Below are 22,594 nucleotides of genomic sequence, written 5' to 3' on the forward strand. Positions count from 1 at the left end.
AATTTACTTAATCCCAGGTCCCTAACGGTCTCCAGGAGCTGCACTGTAAACAGTCCCTAGTCAACAGGAGTGGTATTGTCAGTTAAGCCGGGACCTGTGCGGGTCTCCGATGAGAACCTCCAGTTTTATTCAGTGTTTAAGTCTGGTGGGGCAATGTACTGCTTTAAAACAATAAAATCAAATCTGCACCTTTTTAAATCTTTTACGTTGGGAGTTTGTTTCCACCCGGAGAGGGATGGAGGTACACCAGAGGGCGGTCAGCTTTTTGGTTGGGTGTTTTGGATGATTTTCTTGGCGCGCATGCGTGTTGTGTCTCAAGCGCCGACTTAAAGAGAAGTGGGTGTTGACTCGCGGGCAACTGAAGCTGTTGTCAGATTACACCTGTGACTGCCGGGTTGCGAAGCATTCGGGAGACGCAGAGGGGTGAATTTAGGTGTCCGATGTTTGCATCTGGAGGGGTGTGTAAGACTCTTTGGCTGAAGAAAGTTATTAAGCTTCTTAAGCTTATAGTTATTAATAACTATTTTAAATAACTTTTAGTTATTAATAAATTCTCAAAAGTTATTAAGCTTTTTTTTTTTTTAAAGCATTTCAGTTTTACGTGCTTGACTCCCGCTTCTCAACAGATGTTAATCTCGCCTGCACATCTGTTTGGTTTTGTACTGCCAGCTCTTGGCTTTGGAAGTGCTTTCTGTTGTTTGGTTATTGTTGCTCATGCGGCCATTCTCTTGTCATCCCCACTCTCAGATTCACGGGCGTGTGCATTAATGGACTGAGTGGGATTGATGGGTAAATATGATGTTCTAGTTGTCTCTAATCCTGGATTAAATACCAAACTGAAATTTCTAGTTTTGCGGATAGTGTTTAGACGTTGTTTTATTTAAAGGTTGATGACTGTTTTAAAATCACTTGAAATTCACATTTTCTTTATCATACTCCTCCCTCGTTCCTTCTCCCCCAAGTCCTCAAAGCGGTGAAAATTTTGTTCTGAAGTTTTATGGAGCCAGAAGAAATTCTTCTTTTGAGAACCGTGGGACTAGTTTTGTTACCAATAATATGAAAGGCTCTGAGTTTAGCCCGGAGAAGAAAAAAAGGGTTAAAATACCAGCGAGGAGACTTCGTGAGGTAGTTTCTCCAAATCAGGGAGATAATTTGGCTTTGCTGAAAGATGAGTTGTCCTGTGTTCCTCCAGCGTTGTCTGCAAATAAACGTCTTCCTGTTAGAACTGAGGCTAGCTTGAATGGAACGTTACGTGGTATGTGACTCTGAATAGCTTTCACTTTTGTAAATCTTTAGTCTTTATTTTCATTTCTTTTTTGCGTTTCAAAATTTAGGGGATTTTTAATGTTTAAATTCTCAAACATAAGATACATCTAGTTTTAATAGGTGTTTGAAAGCTGACCCCTTTCTCTGGGAAAATGGCTAGTACAATCAGTCTAATTGAAACATATCCAATAGGTGGAATGAATGAAACACTTCTGTGCTTATTCTTTGTGTGGTTTTTGCACATTGTTCTTGTTCACATCTATGGTGGACGCACTTAACTAGTGTGATGTGTTTACTGTTCATCAGTAGAGGTTTTTACCAAATGCTCTACCTTCTGTTTGGTTGGTGTTACTCAGTTTGGCATAGTAAAAAAGCATAACTTCTGCCTTTTGATGGCTTCCATGTTCCAACTCACTTAACCTGTCTCTCCAGTGAAAATGAAGAAAACATATGCTTTGCCCATTTCATTGATGATCATAAGTATCAAATTAATATATGTGCAAAAACAAAAAAAAATGCATTTATAGTGCTGCTTTTGGGGGAGGTGTGGCATAATAAAGGCCTGCTTTTATATCATGTACATATTTTATTCCTGGCAAATTCTACCCATAGTATGTCCAAATCCAACATTGTAATGCTATATTTTAAAACATTTATCTCACTTGATTGTCAGTACTGATCCTTATTTTCCAAAATATCAGCTGTAAAATCTTCATCAGGATATATTTTAATTACAGTTTAAGTTCTTTGCATGAAAAATGGCTTCCAATTTAGGTTTAGCGTTAATATTGAGTTTATAGTTCTTGAGTCAAGCCTATACAGTTTCCAAAAATATGGTTCTGATTTTAAAGTCACTAAAATTGATTCCTTTGTTTTGTTAGGTTCAGCAGACTTGACTAGAACTTATCAGCAGCCTCCATTAGCAAATTCTACTGGGCCAGAAAGGGTAAGCAAAAGAATTCTTAATTATGGTCACGTTAAGGTTTTCAGTATTGTTGAGTAATGTGTTCCTAAATTATGTTGGATGAGCAACAGGCCTTGTTTTTGCTTTAATTTCACTTACCAAGAGAAATGTTTTATATCCAATTGTGACTTGAATAGTATTTGAGACATTAAACAAAAATTCTTCCATAAAATAAAAAATACTCATTACTAAGATGTTGAACACTGAGAGAAATATTGGAACTGAAAACAAGCTCTGCTGTTACCTAAGAAATGGGGTTCTAGACCGGAGACTTCATATACTGTTAGGTAAAGGTAAAGAAATATTAACAACATCATTTTTAAAAAGTGAGGTATGATTATATGTTATCCAAATGATTGTAAGGTCTTTTGTGTGGTTTTTTTGAGGAGTCTTTAAGAAATAACATGAAATTCTCATCTTGACCTTTATAATGCTGAAAATATTTGATGATCAATACATTTTGTTCATGCAATCTAATTAGATTTTGACCACTATCACTATAGATTGTCAATTTAACAAGTCTTTAAAGAATAGAATTTCATAATATAATATCTTGAAAATTGAAGCTGGTAAACTAAGAATGAAATTAAAACTGTCTACTTACCAACTTTACAAAAGATTCACAATAAAAATGTATAATTATGTGCTGTACTTGGTCCCTCTGTAAATGCTTAGCCTTTGGGTTGGTGTTTTTGTTTCTTTATTGAATATGCCTTATTTAATGATTAATGGTATTTGAATTCCATTCTCTAAATAATTTCCCAGAGGGATATGCTATTATATAAATTACCTCTGGAAAGACTGTATCAATGTGTTCTTCAGCAAGATCATGAATAGAATTAGTGGTATTATTTTCTCTTAGCTTTACCAATACGAGACATCAGAATTAGACCAAAAAAAAAAAAAAACAAAAAACCCAACAAACCCGCAAAACAAAACCACGAAACTTTGCCATTTTGATAGGTAAAGAAAGCATCTCATTTTATTTTGTCTTTATTTTATTATTACCGAGGGGGGAATTTTTTCCCATGTATATTGCCATCTTTATTCTTTTGTGACTTACATATTTCTATGCTATACTTTTTCTTACTCATTTGTAGGAGGTCTTTGTATTAACGTCCCAAATGCATTCTATTATATAATTTGTTAGCCTCATTGACTATTTTTAGAAAGTTAACCATTGTTTGTCAGGAGATAGCCTGATCAACCTTCCTTTTATGATTTTCTCTTTACCCTTTTCTGATTTAGCTGGAAAAAAAATTGATGTGTCTAAGGAACGGGAAGAGCAATGTTGAATGAACCTAGTACTTAAAACGTCAAGATGTTTTAGCACTGAATAGAATCTTAGAAATGAAGTCTAGGGTTACATATGTGAACAGAAAGCTGTTTGCCTGTGGAGAAGCCTTCTGAGACTACATTTTGAGCTCAGGGATAAAGAACACAGTGATTAATTTGTGATGTGCCTTGTGTTGGCCATCCTCATGCACTCCATTTGACTCAAAATGAATCAGATTTTCACATTAAACTGTAGCAACTTAATTGTTACGTTACTCCCTCTGCTAGAAGTGGCAAATTGAGATCTGAGTCTGAATTTTAGGACCACATTGCTTGCTTGTTTATTTACTCATTCAACAAATCCTTGAGTACCTTCGAGGTACCCAAGCATTGTGGTGGTTCTGGGAATCGAGGGTATAAAAACACACGATCCTCCCCTCCTGTCTCTTAGCTAGTAAATAGTACTTGGTAAGTAATAAATCATAAAGGTTTTCTAGCCTTTCATTTTTCCTTTCATATCCCGAAGGATTTTTCTAAGGGTATTGCAGTGCAAGGGTTGCCTTTGGAGAAACTGGAAGAGAGCAACAAACAAAAAGGTAAAAAGGTAGACTTTTTTTTTTTTTTTTTTTTTTTTACTGTGGTGAAATATACACAATGAAATTTATCACTCTAAGTGTATAGTTCTGTAGCATTAGGTATATTCCCCTTATGCAGTTATCACCACCATCTGTTTCCAGACTTTTTTCATCTTCTCCAGTCAAAACTCTGTACTCATTAAATACTAACTCTCCATTTCGCCCCAAGTCTATCTAGTTTTATTATTGTCTTATTTCACTTCGCATGCCTTTGTGGTTCATTTACGTTTTATGTGTCAGGATTTTCTTTGTAAGGATAGGATTTTATATTTTTACGTTTTAAGACATTCATTGATTTTTTTAAAAGACCTTAATTAAAAAGACTTATTATTTTTTCTGATTATTTTGATTGTTTCATCTTAATAAGCTATTAATGGAATCTTTGAAAACCGGAAAAAGGTTTATAGTCATAAAGGTAATTTTATTATTACTAACCTGTTGCATAAGTTTGGTGTTAAGTATTTATTAAAAAAATTTATAAACTCTGAATTCAAGTTTTGAGTAGTCTTTTGTAAGATAATAAGTTAAAAATCTGCTTTGAGGAAATATTTAGTGACTTTTTTTCTTTTTTTCTTTTAAAGATTTTATTTATTTGGCAGACAGAGATCACAACAGAGATCACAAGTAGGCAGAGAGAGAGAGGGGGAAGCAGGCTCCCCGCTGAGCAGAGAGCCTGATATGGGGCTGAATCCCAAGACCCTGGGATCATGACCTGAGCCGAAGGCAGAGGCTTTAACCCACTGAGCCACCCAGGCACCCCTTAGTGACTTTTTTCTATGTAGCTTTATTTTTATCTAAGCAGTTTTCTCTTTCAAGTTTGAGCAGAATGTCTCTAATTTATTCCCAGGTATTTTTGATACATTTTTTCCCCTATTGTCTAGGGTTATTACTATTATTATGCATTCATTTAATTTGTTCCTTGCACTTTTTTTATGAGAGGGGGAGAAGGGGAAGGGAGAGAGGGAGAGTGAGAACCTCAGGCAGGCTCTGTGCCCAGTGCAGAACCTGTCATGGGGCTCAGTCTCACAACGTTGAGATCATAACCTGAGCCAAAATCAAGTATTGGATCCTTGACTATTGGAAAGGAAACGGGGCACCTGGGTGGCTCAGTGGGTTAAAGCTTCTGCCTTCGGCTCAGGTCATGATCCCAGAGTCCTGGGATCGAGCCCCACATCGGGCTCTCTGCTCCGCAGGGAGCCTGCTTCCTCCTTTCTCTCTCTGCCTGCCTCTCTGCCTACTTGTGATCTCTGTCTGTCAAATAAATAAATAAAAATCTTAAAAAAAAAAAAAGAATTGGATGCTTAACTTACTGAGCCACCCAGGTGCCCCATTTCCTTGCATTTTCTTAAAATTGAGAAATCTTATTGCTGAATTCCTAACCATTCTCTTATTAGTTTAAAAAACTGTTTGGGATAGCTTACTAAAATTTAACAAATTTTTAGGAATCTGAAGTGTGTTTCATGTTTTAATTTTGCAGCAAATGACATCTTTATTTCTCGGTACACCATGGGACAGAAAGATGCTCTAAGAGCAGCTTTAAAGCAAAAGTAAGTTTCATTTACAGAAAATAAGTGGGCCATTTCTTATGTTTTTATGTGGTTCTCTAAAATCAGCTTCAATTACATTTTGGACATAGGAAAAACGTTCTTTTCGATGAATGAAATATATATAAAACGCTTTTTGTAGTGCTTGATATATAAAATACTCAATAGCTGTGAATAATTATTATAAAAGAGGTACTGTTCTCGGGTTTTTATATGCATTAACTCATTTAATACTCATAAAATCCAATGAAGTAGATTCTATCACATCCCAATTTTACAGAATCCCCATTTTATAGATGAGGAAACTGAGGCACACAGAGATTGATTTTTCCCAAGGCCATTAAGCAAGTATTCACTGGGCTGGGATTCAGACCTAGGCACTCTGCCTTTGTAGAGTTTACTCTCTTAATCACTTCACTGTACTACTTGTAGCAATGGTCAAGTACATAATACTTCCTATTTACTGTCTAAGGACATTTAGATTTTTCCTGGTCAAGATTTAATAAAGGGATAAGGTTAGCATCTGGATGGAGTGAAAGGAGACCATGGCTATTACTCCATCAAAGTGGTCCCTCCCAAGTTCATCTTAAATACCAGTGAAATACAAAACTGACCCTAACAACAGCACCATGCTAAGCATGCATCTCCACTACTCTGGAGGCAGTTTTTATTATTTTTATCATTAGCAGATATGTGATGAGATACATATTCTTAGGCTAAATGTATTCTACTCCTGACCTAGAACAGTCTGGAAGGCCCCTTAGAAAATAAGTAAACTTTTTACTTCATCTTGAACTCTCATTTTATTCAAAAAGGAAATTTTTATATTACTTCAAAATGGCAAATCATTTTTTAAATACTACAATTAAAATGATATACAACTACTGAAATAACAAAATTATTATTTTTCCACCTACGGCTATCTGTGGCAAATGTATTACACTCTGGGAAACATTGGACTAACAAAAATTAAAAATGTCGCTAAACCACAAGAGTGTGGTCTGAGCCAGCCAGAGTTTAAGAGCTGGTTGTTTGGCCTCATCATATTTTTCCTCTTTACCTTTGTTCAGCCTACAATTCCCAATATGTGAGGTGGTTCAGAGAGGAATTTGGATGATAAATTGTATTCTGGGGCTTATAAATATATAAGAGAAAACAAAATTAAGGGCATGAGGAGGGTGCAGTCTTTCAAGTTCTACAGTTGAACCAAAAAATGCAGATTACATCTGACTCATTTGGACCAAAAGCAAGTATCACTTTTAATGCGGCTGACCTGCAGTAAGGACCTTACCAACTTGCCTTCAAGTCAGAACTCTCCTAATGGAAATCTCTGAGACCTCTCAGAACTCTCAGATCAGGGAAGGAGAAGTTGTTTATGAACAAATGGATGGTGAGAGGTAACAGTGAACACTAATCCCTCTTAGACAGTAGATCTCTCCCCATTTCAGGATGAAAGAACAGAATTAAAAACAGAGTAGGAAGGGTCTTGAGAAGGCGGTTGCAATGTAGAGAATAATTGAATCAGAAACATAAAAATGACTCTCATGTGGGTTAAAAGACAGTCTATGTCTCAAGAGATAGATTTTGCTGTAGTCAATGTCACTCAAATTTATTGGTTTTATTTTTTAATTTTTAATTTTTTTATTGTGTTATGTTAGTCACCATACAATAATACATCATTAGTTTTTGATGTAGTGTTCCAAGATTCATTGTTTACATATAACACCCAGTGTTCCATGCAGTATGTGCCCTCCTCAATACCCACCACCAGGCTCCTCCATCGCCCCATCCCCCCTCCCCTCTATAAGTCTCAGTTTGTTTCTCAGAGTCCACAGTCTCTCATGGTTCATCTCTCCCTCCGATTTCCCCCCCTTTCCCTTTTTATTTCCTTCTCCTAATGTCCTCCATGTTATTCCTTATGTTCCACAAGTAAGTGAAACCATATGATAATTGATTTTCTCTGCTTGACTTATTTATTGGTTTTAGAGAATGGTAGATGGAATTTGGCAAAGTGATTCTAAAATTTACCTGGAAGGACATACAGTTGAGAATATATATATATATATATATATATATATATATATATATATAATATTAAGAATACAGACATATGGAGGGGTGCCTGGGTGGCTCAGTGGGTTAAAGCCTCTGCCTTCGGCTCAGGTCATGATCCCAGGGTCCTGGGATTGAGCCCCGCATTAGGCTTTCTGCTCAGCAGGGAATCTGCTTCCTCCTCTCTCCCTGCCTGCCTCTCTGCCTACTTGTGATCTCTGTCTGTCAAATAAATAAATAAAATCCTAAAAAAAAGAATACAGACATATAGAATACACATAGTTGAGAATAGCTAATTTGGGGGGAAAAACTGGAATGATGGAGAATTTGTCCTGTTTGATATAATTGCTCTAAATCTATACTAATAAAAAGTATAGACCAGAGTCTGAGTAAAGATTCTGGCCAGAGTGTCTAAAACAGGGTAGAATGTCCTTACATGTGGATGGAGAGGATGCAAGGGGCTAAGTTATACTTCTTCTTCTTCTTCTTCTTTTTTTTTTTTTTTTTTTAGGTTCTATCCATTCATTAGATAGAGATCACAAGTAGGCAGACAGAGAGAGTGGAGGAAGCAGGCTCCCTGCTGAGCAGAGAGCCCGATACGGGGCTCGATCCCAGGACCCTGAGATCATGACCTGAGCCGAAGGCAGAGGCCCAACCCACTGAACCACCCAGGCACCCCTAAGTTATATTTCTTTAAAGGAGAGAAAGGGCAAATCATCTTAAAATGTTAAGGTATGATATATATTTCTTAAAAAGCTCACTTAGATAGCAATATCAAAAGATGAATTGGAAGAGGACTGGACTGCAGTCCAGGAAACCAACTGGCTACAAATTTGGAGGTGATCTCTTTGAGAGGGATTTAGTTGGTCCTCAGTACATTGGAGGGTGGTGGAATGAGGGTGGGACTCATGCTGGTTTGGAGAGGAGTAGACAGGTTTGGAGGATAGAGATAGAATTGACAGAAATTGATGATTTGATCTGAGAGTGAAGAAGGAGCTAAGGATGAATCCCAGATTTTTGTCTTGTATAAATGCATGGTCAGTCGTAGTATTCACTGAGAAAGGAAATCCTTGGGAAAGAATTCTTGGGGGAATAAATTTCATTTTGGACATATGCAGGGGGTTGAGATATCTATGAGATATCCAGGTTAAAAATGTCCAGTAGGAAATTCAATATGAAGGTCAAATTCACAAAGTATATAGAATATGCCACATATTCTATATAGTATATAGTGTAGAAGTAGTATATAATGGTGATCTGAGCTCTGGGGACAGTTGAAGTGACTCAGGGAGAGTGAAAAGAAAGATGGCATAGAGTAGGACTCTAAGAAAACCAAACCCTTAAGAGCTATGCAAAAAAGCAAGTGAACTTCTAAATGCTACTCAGTTTATCCAGCGTTGTTGGAGTGTGTGGTGTTAATAAAGCCGATGGGAATGAAGTTCTAAGTTTGATAGGCTTCTCAGAGGTAAAGATAGGTAAGGACTGAAAAGTGTCCATTGAATTAAGCAAAAATTATTACCGGCCTTCATGAGGGCAGTTTCTTCATGGTATTGGTCTAAATGCCAGGTTCAGAGGATTTAGGAATAAGAAATAATTCTAAAAAAGAAGAAGAAGAAGAAGAAATAATTTTTCTGAATGAGAGAGTTGTATATTTTCCCCGTTTTTTACACTTGGGAGCTATTTACATTTGTTCCATTGAGCATTTAATTTGATAATTGGAAAAAAACTAAAATTTAAAAGCCTATTAAGAAGCTGATGTCTAATCTTACAATATTATTTCTCTTGTTGGTCAACTTAATGTATTCATGTAGCATGATCGATCTTAAAGGGTAACTCACATTCAGACTTCAGATAGGAATACTAAAGGATAGGAATATCTGAATTATATTTTCTTAGTACACCCCTTAATCAGTTAGATACATAATGAGTGCCTACTGTGCTGAGTTCTTTCTTAGTTGCTGTTTGGCCTAAAAGAAATACCCCTTCCCTGCCCCTTACCCCACACCCCGGGTTGCTTAGAGCTTAGTTGGGGAGAGAATGTGGACATACATGGAGGAATGAGTGATTAGAACTGTGATAGGAAGCAGCATTGCATTTAATATATTACGAAACTGTTCTGCACAGACATTTAAACCAGGGGGTGGCTGCTTATCAAGCCTCAGTTGTGTACTATAGGCAGTAAAAGCAAAAGGAGTTATTGAAGGGAGAGATCCATTGAAAGTGTTTAAGGATAGGTTTTTTAAAACTTTTTTTTTTTTAAGATTTTGTTTATTTATTTGACAGACAAAGATCACGAGTAAGCAGAGAGGCAGGCAGAGAGAAAGGAGGAAGCAGGCTCCCTGCCAAGCAGAGAGCCCGATGTGGGGCTCGATCCCATGACTCTGGGACCATGACCTGAGCTGAAGGCAGAGGCTTAAACCCACTGAGCCACCCAGGCGCCCCAAGGATAGGTTTTTTGAAGAAGGTTAAGGCTTGTGTTGGATCTTAAAGACGGAGCAGGATATATAGTAAGTTGAGTGGAGGAAGGTTGAGAGAACAGTGATAAAAAGCCTGGAGTCAGATGTGGGAAGGGTGTGTTGTAGCCAGTGAGGAGCAATGTGACTCCTGAGAGGTTGTGTGTGAACTAACAGGTGTATATAGGAAGCTAAGGAGACAGGGATGGGGGATGGTGTGTGTGGACAGTCAAACAAACAATTAGCCTAGTCATTTGTCTCTAAGGAACAATTTTAGATTTTTGAATGGTGGAGAGATATGTTTGGGAAGTTTCTGAAGGAGTAAAATCTGCAAGAATGAAATAGTTGGTAAGAGATGGTGAAGCTTTTTTTTTTTTTTTTTTTTTTAACCAGAGGCAGAAGCATGAAGGGAGAAGTATTATTCTGAGAGATTTAGATGTTATGGGACCATCTCTAGGAATCATAAGCCAACTGTGCTTTACTGGGTCTGTGACTTTGGTCAAGTAAATCCTATTACCTCTGTGGATCTCAGTTTCTTCGTCTGTCACATTAGGATATTAGGATATGTGGCCTATTGGGTTCCCCTTACTCCATAGTTCTGTGATACCATTCCTGCAATTGTGATGAAATAATTGACAAAACTTGGTGACTCATTTAGATGTGAGAAGGTAAGTGGAGAATGGAAAAGTCAAGAAAACTTCAAAATTTTGAGACAGAGAAAAATGCTCCTAGTAGAAATGAGGAAATATAAAAAAGGAGTAAGCTTAAGAGCTGCTCTGGGTCTTTTTAGAAACCAAGAGAAATCCAGCAGTTAGAGATGGAGGGCATTCCTTCTGATCTTACTTAGACTTACCTAGGGACTCTGCAGTTTTGTCTGGTTCCTTTCATTGTTTTTGTTGTTGTTGTTGTTTTTCAGGGCAAATCTATAACAAAATTGAGTCTTTTTCCCCTTTTTTCTTAGTATTTACTTAGTTAAATCTCTCATTGTAAATATGTATGTATTTCTCTCATTTTTAGTCCAGACTGCTTCAACCTGTTTTATGCCCTGTTTTAACAAACTCTGTCACATTTATTGAATCGAAATGAGCTAGAATTTAAAAAAAAAAAAATTTTTTTTTTTTTAGCAGTTTGAACAATTTCTCTTGGGTTGTCTTCCTTTGGAAGTAAAACTTGGTACTTGCATTCTTAGAACCTTTTCTGCATGTTTTGCATTTGTCCTTCTTGATTATATATCTTTGTAATTGTGCCCACATCTTTTTCATATGTGCAAGCCTTATTTTCTGAAATATCCCAGCCTTCCAAGAATTATCTTCTTATATCTTTAGCCTATAGTGACCTTTCATAGATTTCATTAACCAAGTGACTGATTAGATCCCGATATGGAAAACCAAGTGATTCAATTTTTGAAAAAAAATCAAGCAAACCCACCTTCAGCAATTTATTGTCGTGAATCCTTCTTGAAATGGCTCAGTGTGGCTTACTGAATATATTTCTATTCCTTTTTCATTTACAGAGCTCAAAACATGCCTGTGTTTAAGGAAGTAAAAGTACAGCTTTTTGAAGATGCAGGCCCAGAAAAGGACGCTGCTACTCAGGAGACAAGAATTTCACCCAGTGGAATTGATTCAGCTACAACTGTGGCCGCAGCGACTGCAGCTGCCATCGCTACGGCAGCCCCGCTGATCAAAGTATAATTTTCTCCCCAGATTTTTGCGGCTTCTTTGTCAAATGTAAAAATACTTATGAGGAATTAAGTCTATAAATGGTCGTATCCTACTGTAGACCAGTGTCATTCTGGTTGGTCTCAGTTTGAGTTTTCCTGTTTGTGCTTGTATATTACCTCTCAGGAGTTGAGATGTACCCCTGCCTTGCTGTGATAATACTAGAGAACCTAGGACTGCCTGGTTTCAACCTGAAAATATCACATCCAGGGAACCCTGAGTCCTGGGCAACCTGGGACAACAGGTCATCTTTATTTCAGAACTAGAAAGGAACTCAGAGATTGTCTGTGGCAACCCCCCTCAGTTTGCAAATGGAAAACTGAGAAAAACTGTCAGAGTAGGCACAGGTCCCAGAGCTAATAGGTGGCCAAGCTTAGTCTGGGACTCCAGGCTGCTGACTTAATTCAGCCTGAGATTAGGGGGGTATCAAAAGCTAATTTGTTTTGTTATTTGCTTCTTTTTAATTACCATTTAAGTATTTTATTTCTGGCAGCATAACAATTCTTTGTTGCAAATGTGTTATTAATGAGAGAAGAAAAATCTACTTAAGGCTAACTATCTTCTTTTTATTTCTGTGATTTTTATTATCAGTCACTTTAAACAGCCTTTATAGTAACTGAGTGTATTTTTGATGTCTTTTGGGATTTTATTGTTTTAGGTGCAGAGTGATTTGGAGGCAAAAGTCAATTCTGTTACAGAATTACTGAATAAGTTACAGGAGGCTGATAAACAGTTACAACGTGTTACAGAGCAGCAAACAAGCATTCAGAATAAACATGAGAAACTACATTGTCATGATCATGAAAAGCAAATGAATGTGTTTATGGAGCAGCACATTAGGCATCTTGAAAAATTACAACAGCAGCAAATAGATCTTCAGGTATCTCTAATAAAGCTAGCACACATCCCATGGTCTTTTATCACTTGGCTCCCTGAGCTAATATTCATTGATAATTGCAATAGCTCATTACATTGTTAACAGTTTTCATTCTTAAGTAATGATTTTTGAGTTCATTATTCTTCCTGTGCAAGCGGAGACCTCTCTCTGCACATTCTAGTTCAGATATCACTAGTTCTAGAAGACATTTCCACGGAGTTAGCGTTTCCTTTTTTTGTGGTATTTCTGTTCATACCATTTTTAAAAAAGATTTTATTTTTTTATTTGACAGAGATCACAAGTAGGTAGAGAGGCAGGCAGAGAGAGAGAGTGGGGGAAGCAGGCTCCCTGCTGAGCAGAGAGCCCGATGCAGGGCTTGATCCCAGGACCCTGGGACCATGACCTGAGCTGAAAGCAGAGGCTTAACCCACTGAGCCACCCAGGTACCTCTCTTCATACCATTTTGAAAGGGCTCATATTGCATTACAGTGACTTGTTACATCCCTGCTTGTTAGGCTGAGAATATGCATCACAATCACATGAAGAGCCTTATGAAAATACACATGCTTGTACCTCTCAGAGATTCAGACAGCAGGTCTGAGATGGGGGCCTGGGAATAGAAAGCTCTAATGATTCTAATGAGATGAGAACCATTTGGTATACATAGTGCTTCTGCATTTAATTAATCAAAAGCATAAACATTTTTAATTGCCTTTTGAATATGAGGCTCTGGGTTATTATAAAAAGAAGAGTTATCTTCAGAAGGAACTGGTAGTATAGTTTCTTATTTATTTTGGAATTTCCAAGTCCTGGGACAGTAGCCAGCACTCAGGTACTCAGTATACTTCTTTTTTTTTTTTTTTTTTTGAGTGAGTGACCAGCATTATAAATGCATTGGTTTTTATTTTTTCCTAATTAATGTGCAACTTAAAAACTGTAAAAAATTAAAATATAATGTTCAGAAGAATATACAAAAGTAAGTTTATTATAGCTCAGTAGGTTATCACAGAACAAACACTAATACACTGTAATTCTCAAAACTTCTTATTAGAGGGGTGCCTGGGTAGCTCAGTGGGTTAAAGCCTCTGCCTTCAGCTCAGGTCATGATCCCAGGGTGCTGGGATCGAGCCCCAGCTCAGGTCATGATCCCAGGGTGCTGGGATCGAGCCCCAGCTCAGGTCATGATCCCACGGTGCTGGGATCAAGCCCCACATTGGGCTCTCTGCTCAGCAGGGAGCCTGCTTCCCTTCCTCTCTCTCTGCCTGCTTCTCTGCCTACTTGTGATCTCTGTCAAATGAATAAATAAAATCTTTAAAAAAACCCGCAAACTTATTAGAGCTTGGCTTGAGCTTTCCATGTGTTTGAAGATAGTATTTTTATTGGAATAATTATGGCCATACAAAGTAAGGTTTTAGTAAGTACTCCATGTACAACTGAAATTGAGTGTGCAATATGGTGAGAAGCTAGGAGTGAGTCTGGCAGAGTGCTGGTCCCCAGCCTACAAATAACTGCCCTTTTCTGAGCCTTGATTTCTTAACCTATAAAACATTTTATTTTTTTCTTCAGGTAAAAGATGACACATATGAAAAGTACATTGATTTGAAGAGAGGGTCCTACTTATAGTATATGCCTGCCTGCTATTTATCCATTTTTTAATAAGTCCATTATTCATTGACTTTTTTTTTTTTTAATTCATTGACTTTCTTAGTTTGGAAGATTGGGATCTTTCCTAATGCAGACATCTTATTTATAAAGCTTATAATTACAGGGAAAGTTGAAGCTTTAGTGACATATTAGGTATATTAATAATTCAATAAATGCTTAATGAAATGAAATTTGTTGAGTCTGTCCCATTTGTTTTATGTAGAGAGTTCTCTACACATTTTTTTTTAAGATTTATTTATTTATTTATTTGACAGAGATCACAAGTAGGCAGAGAGCAGGCAGAGAGAGAAGAAGGGAAGCAGTCTCCTTCTCTCTGCTGAGCAGAGAGCCTGATGCGGGGCTCGATCCCAGGACTCTGGGATCAGGACCTGAGCCGAAGGCAGAGGCTTTAACCCACTGAGGCACCCAGGTGCCCCAGATCTCTACATATTTTTTTTTCTCTATATACATTTTTAAGACTTCTGTAAAAATGTAAATATTTTTAGATTTTCCTTTACCTCATAAGACTTTCGAAATCAGTTTTATTAGATACATATAATTTCCAGATATTTTAATAAATAGTGCTGAAAATGGTCATTTTAGCTCTCATTTGTACTTAAATGCATATATATTATTAATACTACAAATTTGAGTGCTTCTTAGCAAGGATTTTAACCCTTCAAACGAAATCATCCAGGATATAAAAGAGGAGAAATTTTGGTTTGAAATTCTTTGGTTGAAGTAGATGTCTAGGACTAGAGCCCCTTCCTTTTGGTCATTTCCTAGCATGCCTCACTGGTCCCCAAGCCATCTCTGAAGTAGAAAGGAAGAAACTGAGGTTTAGAATAGCTAACTCAAATGATCAAGGTCACATTACAGAGCCAGGCTTAACCCAGTGACATCACTGCTACAGTGGATAGTTACATGTAATGTATGTATTCTTATCGTTTATTAAATCTAACATATTGTTTTCAAGTCCTCTAATAAATTTCAGTGTAGTTTGTCATCTAACTCTTTCAAATGGTATTTGAAATTAATAATTGTATGTCTTCCAGACTCATTTCATTAGTGCTGCGCTCAAGACCAGTAGTTTTCAGCCTGTTGCTATGCCCCCTTCTAGAGCAATGGAAAAGTATTCTGGAAAACCAGACTTTTCTAATAATGGTGGCAGTGATCTATCTTCACAGAACACATTTGCTTCCAAACAAGGTAAAAATGTCTAGTTCTCTGTGAATGAAAAATGTTACCTACAAATGTTCTTTATAATATGTCAGCCCAAAACTTGTTTAATAGGCAGTAGAAGACTAAGTCTTTGTTTTATAAAATTAGTTTTCTTTTAGGTTAGGTAATTTTTAGGTCATTTCAAAATTCGTTCTGTCTAGTTAGGGATCATTTCCTACCTAATGATTTTAATAAATAACCTTCACAAATTGTCAGAAGCACTTATAAGTTTAGAAAAATTTTACTCATCTCATATCAATGTTTGTAATCAGTTTTCCAATTCTCTGACAAGCTGTGTATTTTCCATTTTTCTTGATTCTGTGAGGAGAAAAATGACCTGAGTACAGTAATAAACTATTTCACATTATTTTTAGTTAGTAATATAAGTTTGCCTATTTTAATAGAATCTTAAAAATCTTTGTTTATAGTAACAAAGGAAGTGCATAGTGTATTTGTATTAAACCTCTGGAATTTAAAATAAATGAATAAATGGGGTCCCTGGTGACTCAGGCAGTTGAGCATCTGACTCTTGATCTTAGCTCAGGTCTTGATCTCAGCATTGTGAGTTCAAGCCCCACACTGGGGTCCACGCTGCGTGTGGCACCTACTTAGAAAACAAAAAGTAAAAAAAACCCCAAAAACCAAAAAAAAGCAACAAAAACCAAATGAACAAATGTGTTTCTAAATTATTGAATGAATTGATTGAAAATCAAGGGCTATCCCTTTAATGATATCCAGATCCGTGTAGTATAATATCCCCAACATTTGATTTGTTATACCATTGTTGTTTTATAGACGTATTGAAGATTCTTTATACTTGTAAGTTGCTTTATGTTTTTCCACAAAGGAGTGGTCCTTACAAAACTGCTGTGAAAGTGGCATGAGTCAATTTTTAAGTTGAAAGCAAAGACGATGAAGTACAGGGAGGTTGTGACTTGCCTGCTCCAGGTCACTGGACTTGAGAGTGGGTTGGTCAGAGCTACAGCCACAACTCGGGGTTCAGTATGCTCCAGCCATAGACATGGACACTTAACTTCATACTCAGTTCTGAAGAATTAATTGCTCAAATTTTTGTTTTTTTAGACTTGAATTTTAAGGGAAAAAGTGTATGTTTTATTGGTTGTGTACTGATTTGCTTTCTTTGTATGTCTTAGTGACAGTAAAAGAAATATAAGGGAAAAAATGAGTAAATTTAAACTTCAACAAGTTAAACTTTCTATTTTTCAATATTTTTTTCTTGGGCATACATTATTTTTATGTACTGCAATTTAGCATAAATATGATTTTGTACTGCTTTTTTACTAGCATATCAGAAGTATTTCCCATGTTTTATGTAATTATCTTCATAATATTAGTTTTTTAAAATTTGCTTTTATTAACATATAATGCATTATTTGCCACAGGGGTACAGGTCTGTGAATCATCAGGCTTACACATTTCACAGAGCTCACCGTAGCACATACCTTCCCCAATGTGCGTAACCCAGCCACCCTATCCCTCCCCCCAACCCTCCAGCAACCCGTTTGTTTTGTGAGATTAAAAGTCTCTTATGGTTTTTCTCCCTCCTCATCCCATCTTGTTTCATTTTTTCCCTCCCTATCCCCCAACAATGTCCCGCCCTGGCTCTCAAATTCCTCATATCAGGGAGATCATATGATAATTGTCTTTCTCTCATTGACCTATTTCGCTCAGCAATACCCTCTGGTTCCATCCATGTCATTGCAAATGGCAAGATTTCGTTTCTTTTGATGGCTGCATAGTATTCCATCATATATATATACCACATCTTCTTTATCCATTCATCTGTTGATGGACATCTAGGTTCTTTCCGTAGTTTGGCTATTGTGGACATTGCTGCTATAAACATTTGGGTGCACGTGCCCCTTCGAATCACTACATTTGTATCTTTAGGGTAAATACCCAGTAGTGAGATTTCTGGGTTGTAGGGTAGCTCTATTTTCGACTTTTTGAGGAAACTCCATGCTGTTTTCCAGAGTGGCTGCATCAGCTTGCTTTCCCACCAATGTAGGTTTGAGAGTTTATTTGAGAGAGAGAGAGTGAGTGAGAAAGCACAAGAGACAGAGGGGAGAGACGGAGGGAGAAGCAGACACTCTGCTGAGCAGATGTGGGGCTTGATCCCAGGACCTGGGATCATGACCTGAGCCAAAGGCAGTCGCTTAACCAACTAAGCAATCCAGGTGCCCCCATAATATTAATTTTTAATGATAAAAGAATAGTCACAATTTACTTGTTGGGCATTTATCCTGTTCTTGGGCATTTAGGCAGATTTTAGGGTTTTTTTTCCTTATAAACATACCATGATAAAATCATCATGTATTTATTTATTTATTTATTTAAAGATTTTATTTATTTATTTGACAGGCAGAGATCACAAGTAGGCAGAGAGGCAGGCAGAGAGAGAGAGAGAGAGAGAGAGAGAGAGAGAGATGGAAGCAGGCTCCCTGCCGAGCAGAGAGCCCGATGCAGGCCTCGATCCCAGGACCCTGGGATCATGACCTGAGCTGAAGGCAGAGGCTTTAACCCACTGAGCCACCCAGGCGCCCCATAAATCATCATGTATTTAATGTTTTCTTTCTTCTAGGTTATTTTCTTAGGATAAATTCCCAAGAGTAAGATTACTAGGTCAAAATATATAAACATTTTAAGACTTCCTATACTTAGTGCCAGATGGTTTTATTAGTTTTCATTGCCATGAGTAGTGTCTGGCTATGCCGTTTTCACCATAGCTTAAATAGCACAGAATATTGTCATATTGATTTTTTTCTTCTTTATTAGCTGTAAGTGTAAAATTTTTATGGGTTATATTTGAATTCTGGTTGAGAGCTATTTCTATGTACTTGTTAATTTGTATATCCTACATAATTTTAGTTTTATTTTTAAAAAATGGGGAAGAGTAATATTCTATATATTAATGCTTTTTTAAAACAAGTTGAATTTATTTTCTTTATTTTCTATTGAAGCACCTTTTAGAGAGGTTGAAGATATGGGTTTTGATAAACAGAAATCTCCTTTGGAGACACCAGCACCTCGCAGGTTTGCTCCTATACCTGTTTCAAAGGATGATAAAATATCAAAGAGGGAAAATCCTAAAGAAGAGAAAGAAAATATGGAGATGTCAGGTCATAGAGGTAATAAAGCAATCATAACTAGCATCTACTACTTTTATTAGACCTACGTCAAATTAGGAACAGATTTCCATACTCCTGATTTATTATTTTCTTATGTGCCTAGTAGTAACTACATCTCTTTCTTTAGTATTTTTCTTTAAATGATATTTACTAGGCACATCAAGCTTCTTTACATTCTTTGCAGGAGGTAGAGGTATACAGTTATAATTCTGATTATTTTCTATAGATTATTACTTAAACATATAATGAACAGGTTTTGTTAATAAAAAAATAACGCTTTGCTAAAGGTAAAACTGATCATTTTTTATGGTGAATTAACTTTTTAAAATTAAATTAAATTTTATTTTTTTTCAGTGATCCATAATTCATCGTTTATGCACCACACCCAGTGCTCTGTGTAATACATGCCCTCCTTAATACCCACCACCAGGCTTAATACCCAACCTCCCACCCCCCTTCCCCTCCAAAACCCTCAGTTTGTTTCTCAGATTACACAGTCTCTCATGCTTCGTTTCCCCCCCTCCGATTTCCCCCAACTCACTTCTCTCCATCTCCCAATGTCTTCCATGTTATTCCTTATGCTCCACAAGTAAGTGAAACCATATGGTAATTGACTCTCTCTGCTTGACTTATTTCACTCAGCATCTCTTCCAGTCCCGTCCATGTTGATAAAAAAGTTGGGTATTCATCCTTTCTGATGGAGGCATAATACTCCATTGTATATATGGACCACATCTTCTTTATCCATTCGTCTGTTGAAGGGCATCTTGGTTCTTTCCACAGTTTGGCGACTGTAGCCATTGCTGCTATGAACATTGGGGTAAATGTATCTTTGGGGTAAATACCCAGTAGTGCAATTGCAGGGTCATAGGGTAAAAGCTGATCATTTTAGAGCATGTTTCCTTATTTTGTTTTTAGGTGTGAATTTCAGTGGTGGAACTCAGAGAAATTTAACATTTGTTACTGTGTTCAGTTGGAAAAAGTGTTACAGTATTAACTATTTAATAGGAAACAAGAACTTTTATAAGTGACCTGAGGAAATAATTTGTTAAAGATCCTTAAAGCCCTTCTAGTAAAAGAAGTTAAAGTGTTAAATATAAGCTTTTATTCTTAGAATCACTTAAATGAATTTGAGTCTTGTCTTGGATGCATTTAAAGAGTTTTAAGGATACTAAAATCTTTAATAAACTAACCTCACCTAGAGATAAAAGTTATTATGTAACTTTATTAAAGATGAGGCTAAAGGGAAGATTTAACTAACAATTGCTATAAAGAAACAGTTAAATCTCCCTTTAACTATTGATAAAAATTATGCAGTTTACTGGGTTTTTTGATGATGTCGTGGCTCATCAAATTCCTTTTTTATGTGATGGAAATAAATTCAGACCTAAAATTTTACTAATGTAGTTTACATGAGTTATAAATATTTAGTTTTATTGGGTGAGTGTATTTAAAATTGACATTTTAAAGTGAATTGAGTAGATAGATAATCATCCAAAGAAGCTAATAGAGTACAAATATATGTGAGCTATTGTATAAAAAGGAAATGACTTAGTACTTGAAAAATGATACTGTATTTATTTTATTACAGGAAATGTAAGACTATTGGAACAGATTTTGAATAACCATGATTCTTCAACAAGAAAAAGTGAATCTTCAGATAAAACCTTACTAACTGGGTCAAAAATAGGATGGAATGTTGAGAAAAGTGACAGGTAAAAAAACAAGACTTTGGAATAAAAGCTATATTAAAAAGAGCTTTGTGTAGTGGCTCAGTTAGTTAAGTGTCTGCCTTTGATCCCAGGGTCCTGGGATGGAGCTGTGTCCAGCTACCTTACCTTTTTCTCCCACAACTCACCCCTCCACCCACTCGTGCTCTCTTTTGCTGTCTGTCTCTCAGATAAATCTTTTTTTTTATAAACTTTGTTTATATTTCAAAATTTTCTTTAGGAATTTTGATAAATGTATAGCATTGCTTTTAAAAAGTTATCTTGGAGGGCACCTAGGTAGCTTAGTTGGTTAAGCATCTTCAGCTCATGTCATGATCTCGGAGTCCTGGAATCAAGCATCCAGCTCCCTGCTCAGAGGGAGTCCACTCCTCTCTCTCCCTCTGCCCCTCACCACCACTCATGTGCTCTCTCTCTTTCTCTCTCTCACTTGCGCTCTCTCTGAAATAAATAAATAAATAAATAAAATCTTCAAAAAAAAGTTATCCTAGATTTACTATTTTCTGCTGTTAATATATCTACCCCTTTACTATAGTTATAAACTGAATTTATCTTAATTTCTCAAGATGTAGATTAATTCTAATGAATGCAGTTATTTATTTCTATTTCTACTTATTTTTTGAGAGAGAGAAGGTGAGCATGAGGTGGGGGGAGGGGATGGGCAGAAGGAGAGAGAGAATTTTAATCAGGCTCCACCCCCAGCATGGGTCCCCCAGAGGGGCTTCATCTCGTGATCCTGAGATCCTGACCTGATCCAAAATTAAGAGTTGGACGCTTAACTGACTGAGCCACCCAGGTGCCCCCAGATTATTTATTTCTGATGAAATGATATTTGAGATTTGCTTCAAAAATAATCCAATGCAGGATAGGGGAAACTGGGTTGAGAATATGGATGAAATGAGGATAGCCATGAGTTACTGATTAATATAAAGAAGGGTGTATGGAAGTCATTGCACTGTTCTTGCTACTTTTGTGTATGCCTGAAATTTTACATTCATAGTTTTTAAAAAATCAAGTACATCTAGGTCATGACCTAGATACATAAAATAAATTTTATTTATTTATCTTATAAATAAATAAACATTCTATTTATAAATATTAATAAATATCAATAATATAACAAATAAAAATATAAACATTTATAAATAAAATTTTATTCATAAATAAATTTTGATATTTATTTATATTTATTCATTATTATTTATTATTTATTTATTATATACTATATAATAAATAAAATAAATTTTATTTATGAATAAGTATTTATATTTATTTTAATTACTTATATTTATTTATTATTATTTATATTTATTATATATTATATTATTTATTTAATCTATAAATTTTTATTTATCTTGAATGTCATATAAATTGTGGTAATAAAAATTAAAAGTAAGCCACAGTTTTAGTGGTTTTATGTGAAGAATACAGTCTTAGGCCATTTGCTTTTAATGTAATTACTAATAAAAGAGTTATGTCTGTCTTGTTGCTATGTGTTTTCTATTGTTTTTTTTTTTATTTTTAAAGATTTTATTTATTTATTTGTCAGAGAGGAGAGAGAGAGTGAGCACAAGCAGATAGAGTGGCAGGCAGAGACAGAGGGAGAAGCAGGCTCCCTGCTGAGCAAGGAGCCCGATGTGGGACTTGATCCCAGGACGCTGGGATCATGACCTGAGCCGAAGGCAGCGGCTTAACCCACTGAGCCACCCAGGCGTCCCTGTTTTCTATTGTTTTATATATTTTTTTATTCCACTATTTCTCCATGTTGTCTTCTTTTATATTAAGTAGACATTAATCTTCTTGTTTCTTATACTATACTTTCTGAGTTGTTTTCTGAGCTTTTTGGGCCACTGTTTCTTTATATAGTTAAACAGTACACATAATCTTTCTCCTCTTCTAGGACTATGTTGTTTATTGGTATTCTTAATGGTATCTCACAGATCTGTGAGGCTCTTAAATTTTCTTCTTTTTTTTTTTAAATATTTTATTTATTAATTTGAGAGAGAGAGTGTGTACAGCAGGAAAGGGGGCAGAAGAAGAGGGAGAAGCGTATTCCCACTGAGCAG

At 36.2% G+C, this 22,594-nt stretch overlaps 1 protein-coding gene across 4 annotated transcripts in view; it reads left to right on the forward strand.

Annotated features, from left to right (window-relative positions):
- The first annotated feature begins 586 nt into the window (after positions 1 to 586).
- Positions 587 to 22,594, forward strand: part of LOC111138953 (KIAA0586 ortholog) — a 131,023-nt gene continuing 109,015 nt past the window's right edge. For 2 of the 4 annotated variants that reach the window (XM_022491004.1, XM_022491014.1), the window contains exons 1-9: positions 689 to 1,255; positions 2,148 to 2,212; positions 4,032 to 4,101; positions 5,618 to 5,687; positions 11,703 to 11,877; positions 12,569 to 12,790; positions 15,487 to 15,640; positions 18,634 to 18,801; positions 20,393 to 20,516. In XM_022491004.1, coding sequence (XP_022346712.1) covers positions 1,057 to 1,255; positions 2,148 to 2,212; positions 4,032 to 4,101; positions 5,618 to 5,687; positions 11,703 to 11,877; positions 12,569 to 12,790; positions 15,487 to 15,640; positions 18,634 to 18,801; positions 20,393 to 20,516 — 1,247 coding nt within the window. In that variant the 5' untranslated portion in view covers positions 689 to 1,056. Of the gene's footprint in view, positions 1,256 to 2,147; positions 2,213 to 4,031; positions 4,102 to 5,617; positions 5,688 to 11,702; positions 11,878 to 12,568; positions 12,791 to 15,486; positions 15,641 to 18,633; positions 18,802 to 20,392; positions 20,517 to 22,594 lie in introns of all 4 variants that reach the window. The other 2 variants (XM_022490996.1, XM_022490987.1) reach the window with 2 other exon arrangements.

Source organism: Enhydra lutris, unplaced genomic scaffold, assembly GCF_002288905.1.
Source record: "Enhydra lutris kenyoni isolate GAN:26980312 unplaced genomic scaffold, ASM228890v2 scaffoldscaffold4, whole genome shotgun sequence".
Taxonomy (NCBI): domain Eukaryota; kingdom Metazoa; phylum Chordata; class Mammalia; order Carnivora; family Mustelidae; genus Enhydra; species Enhydra lutris.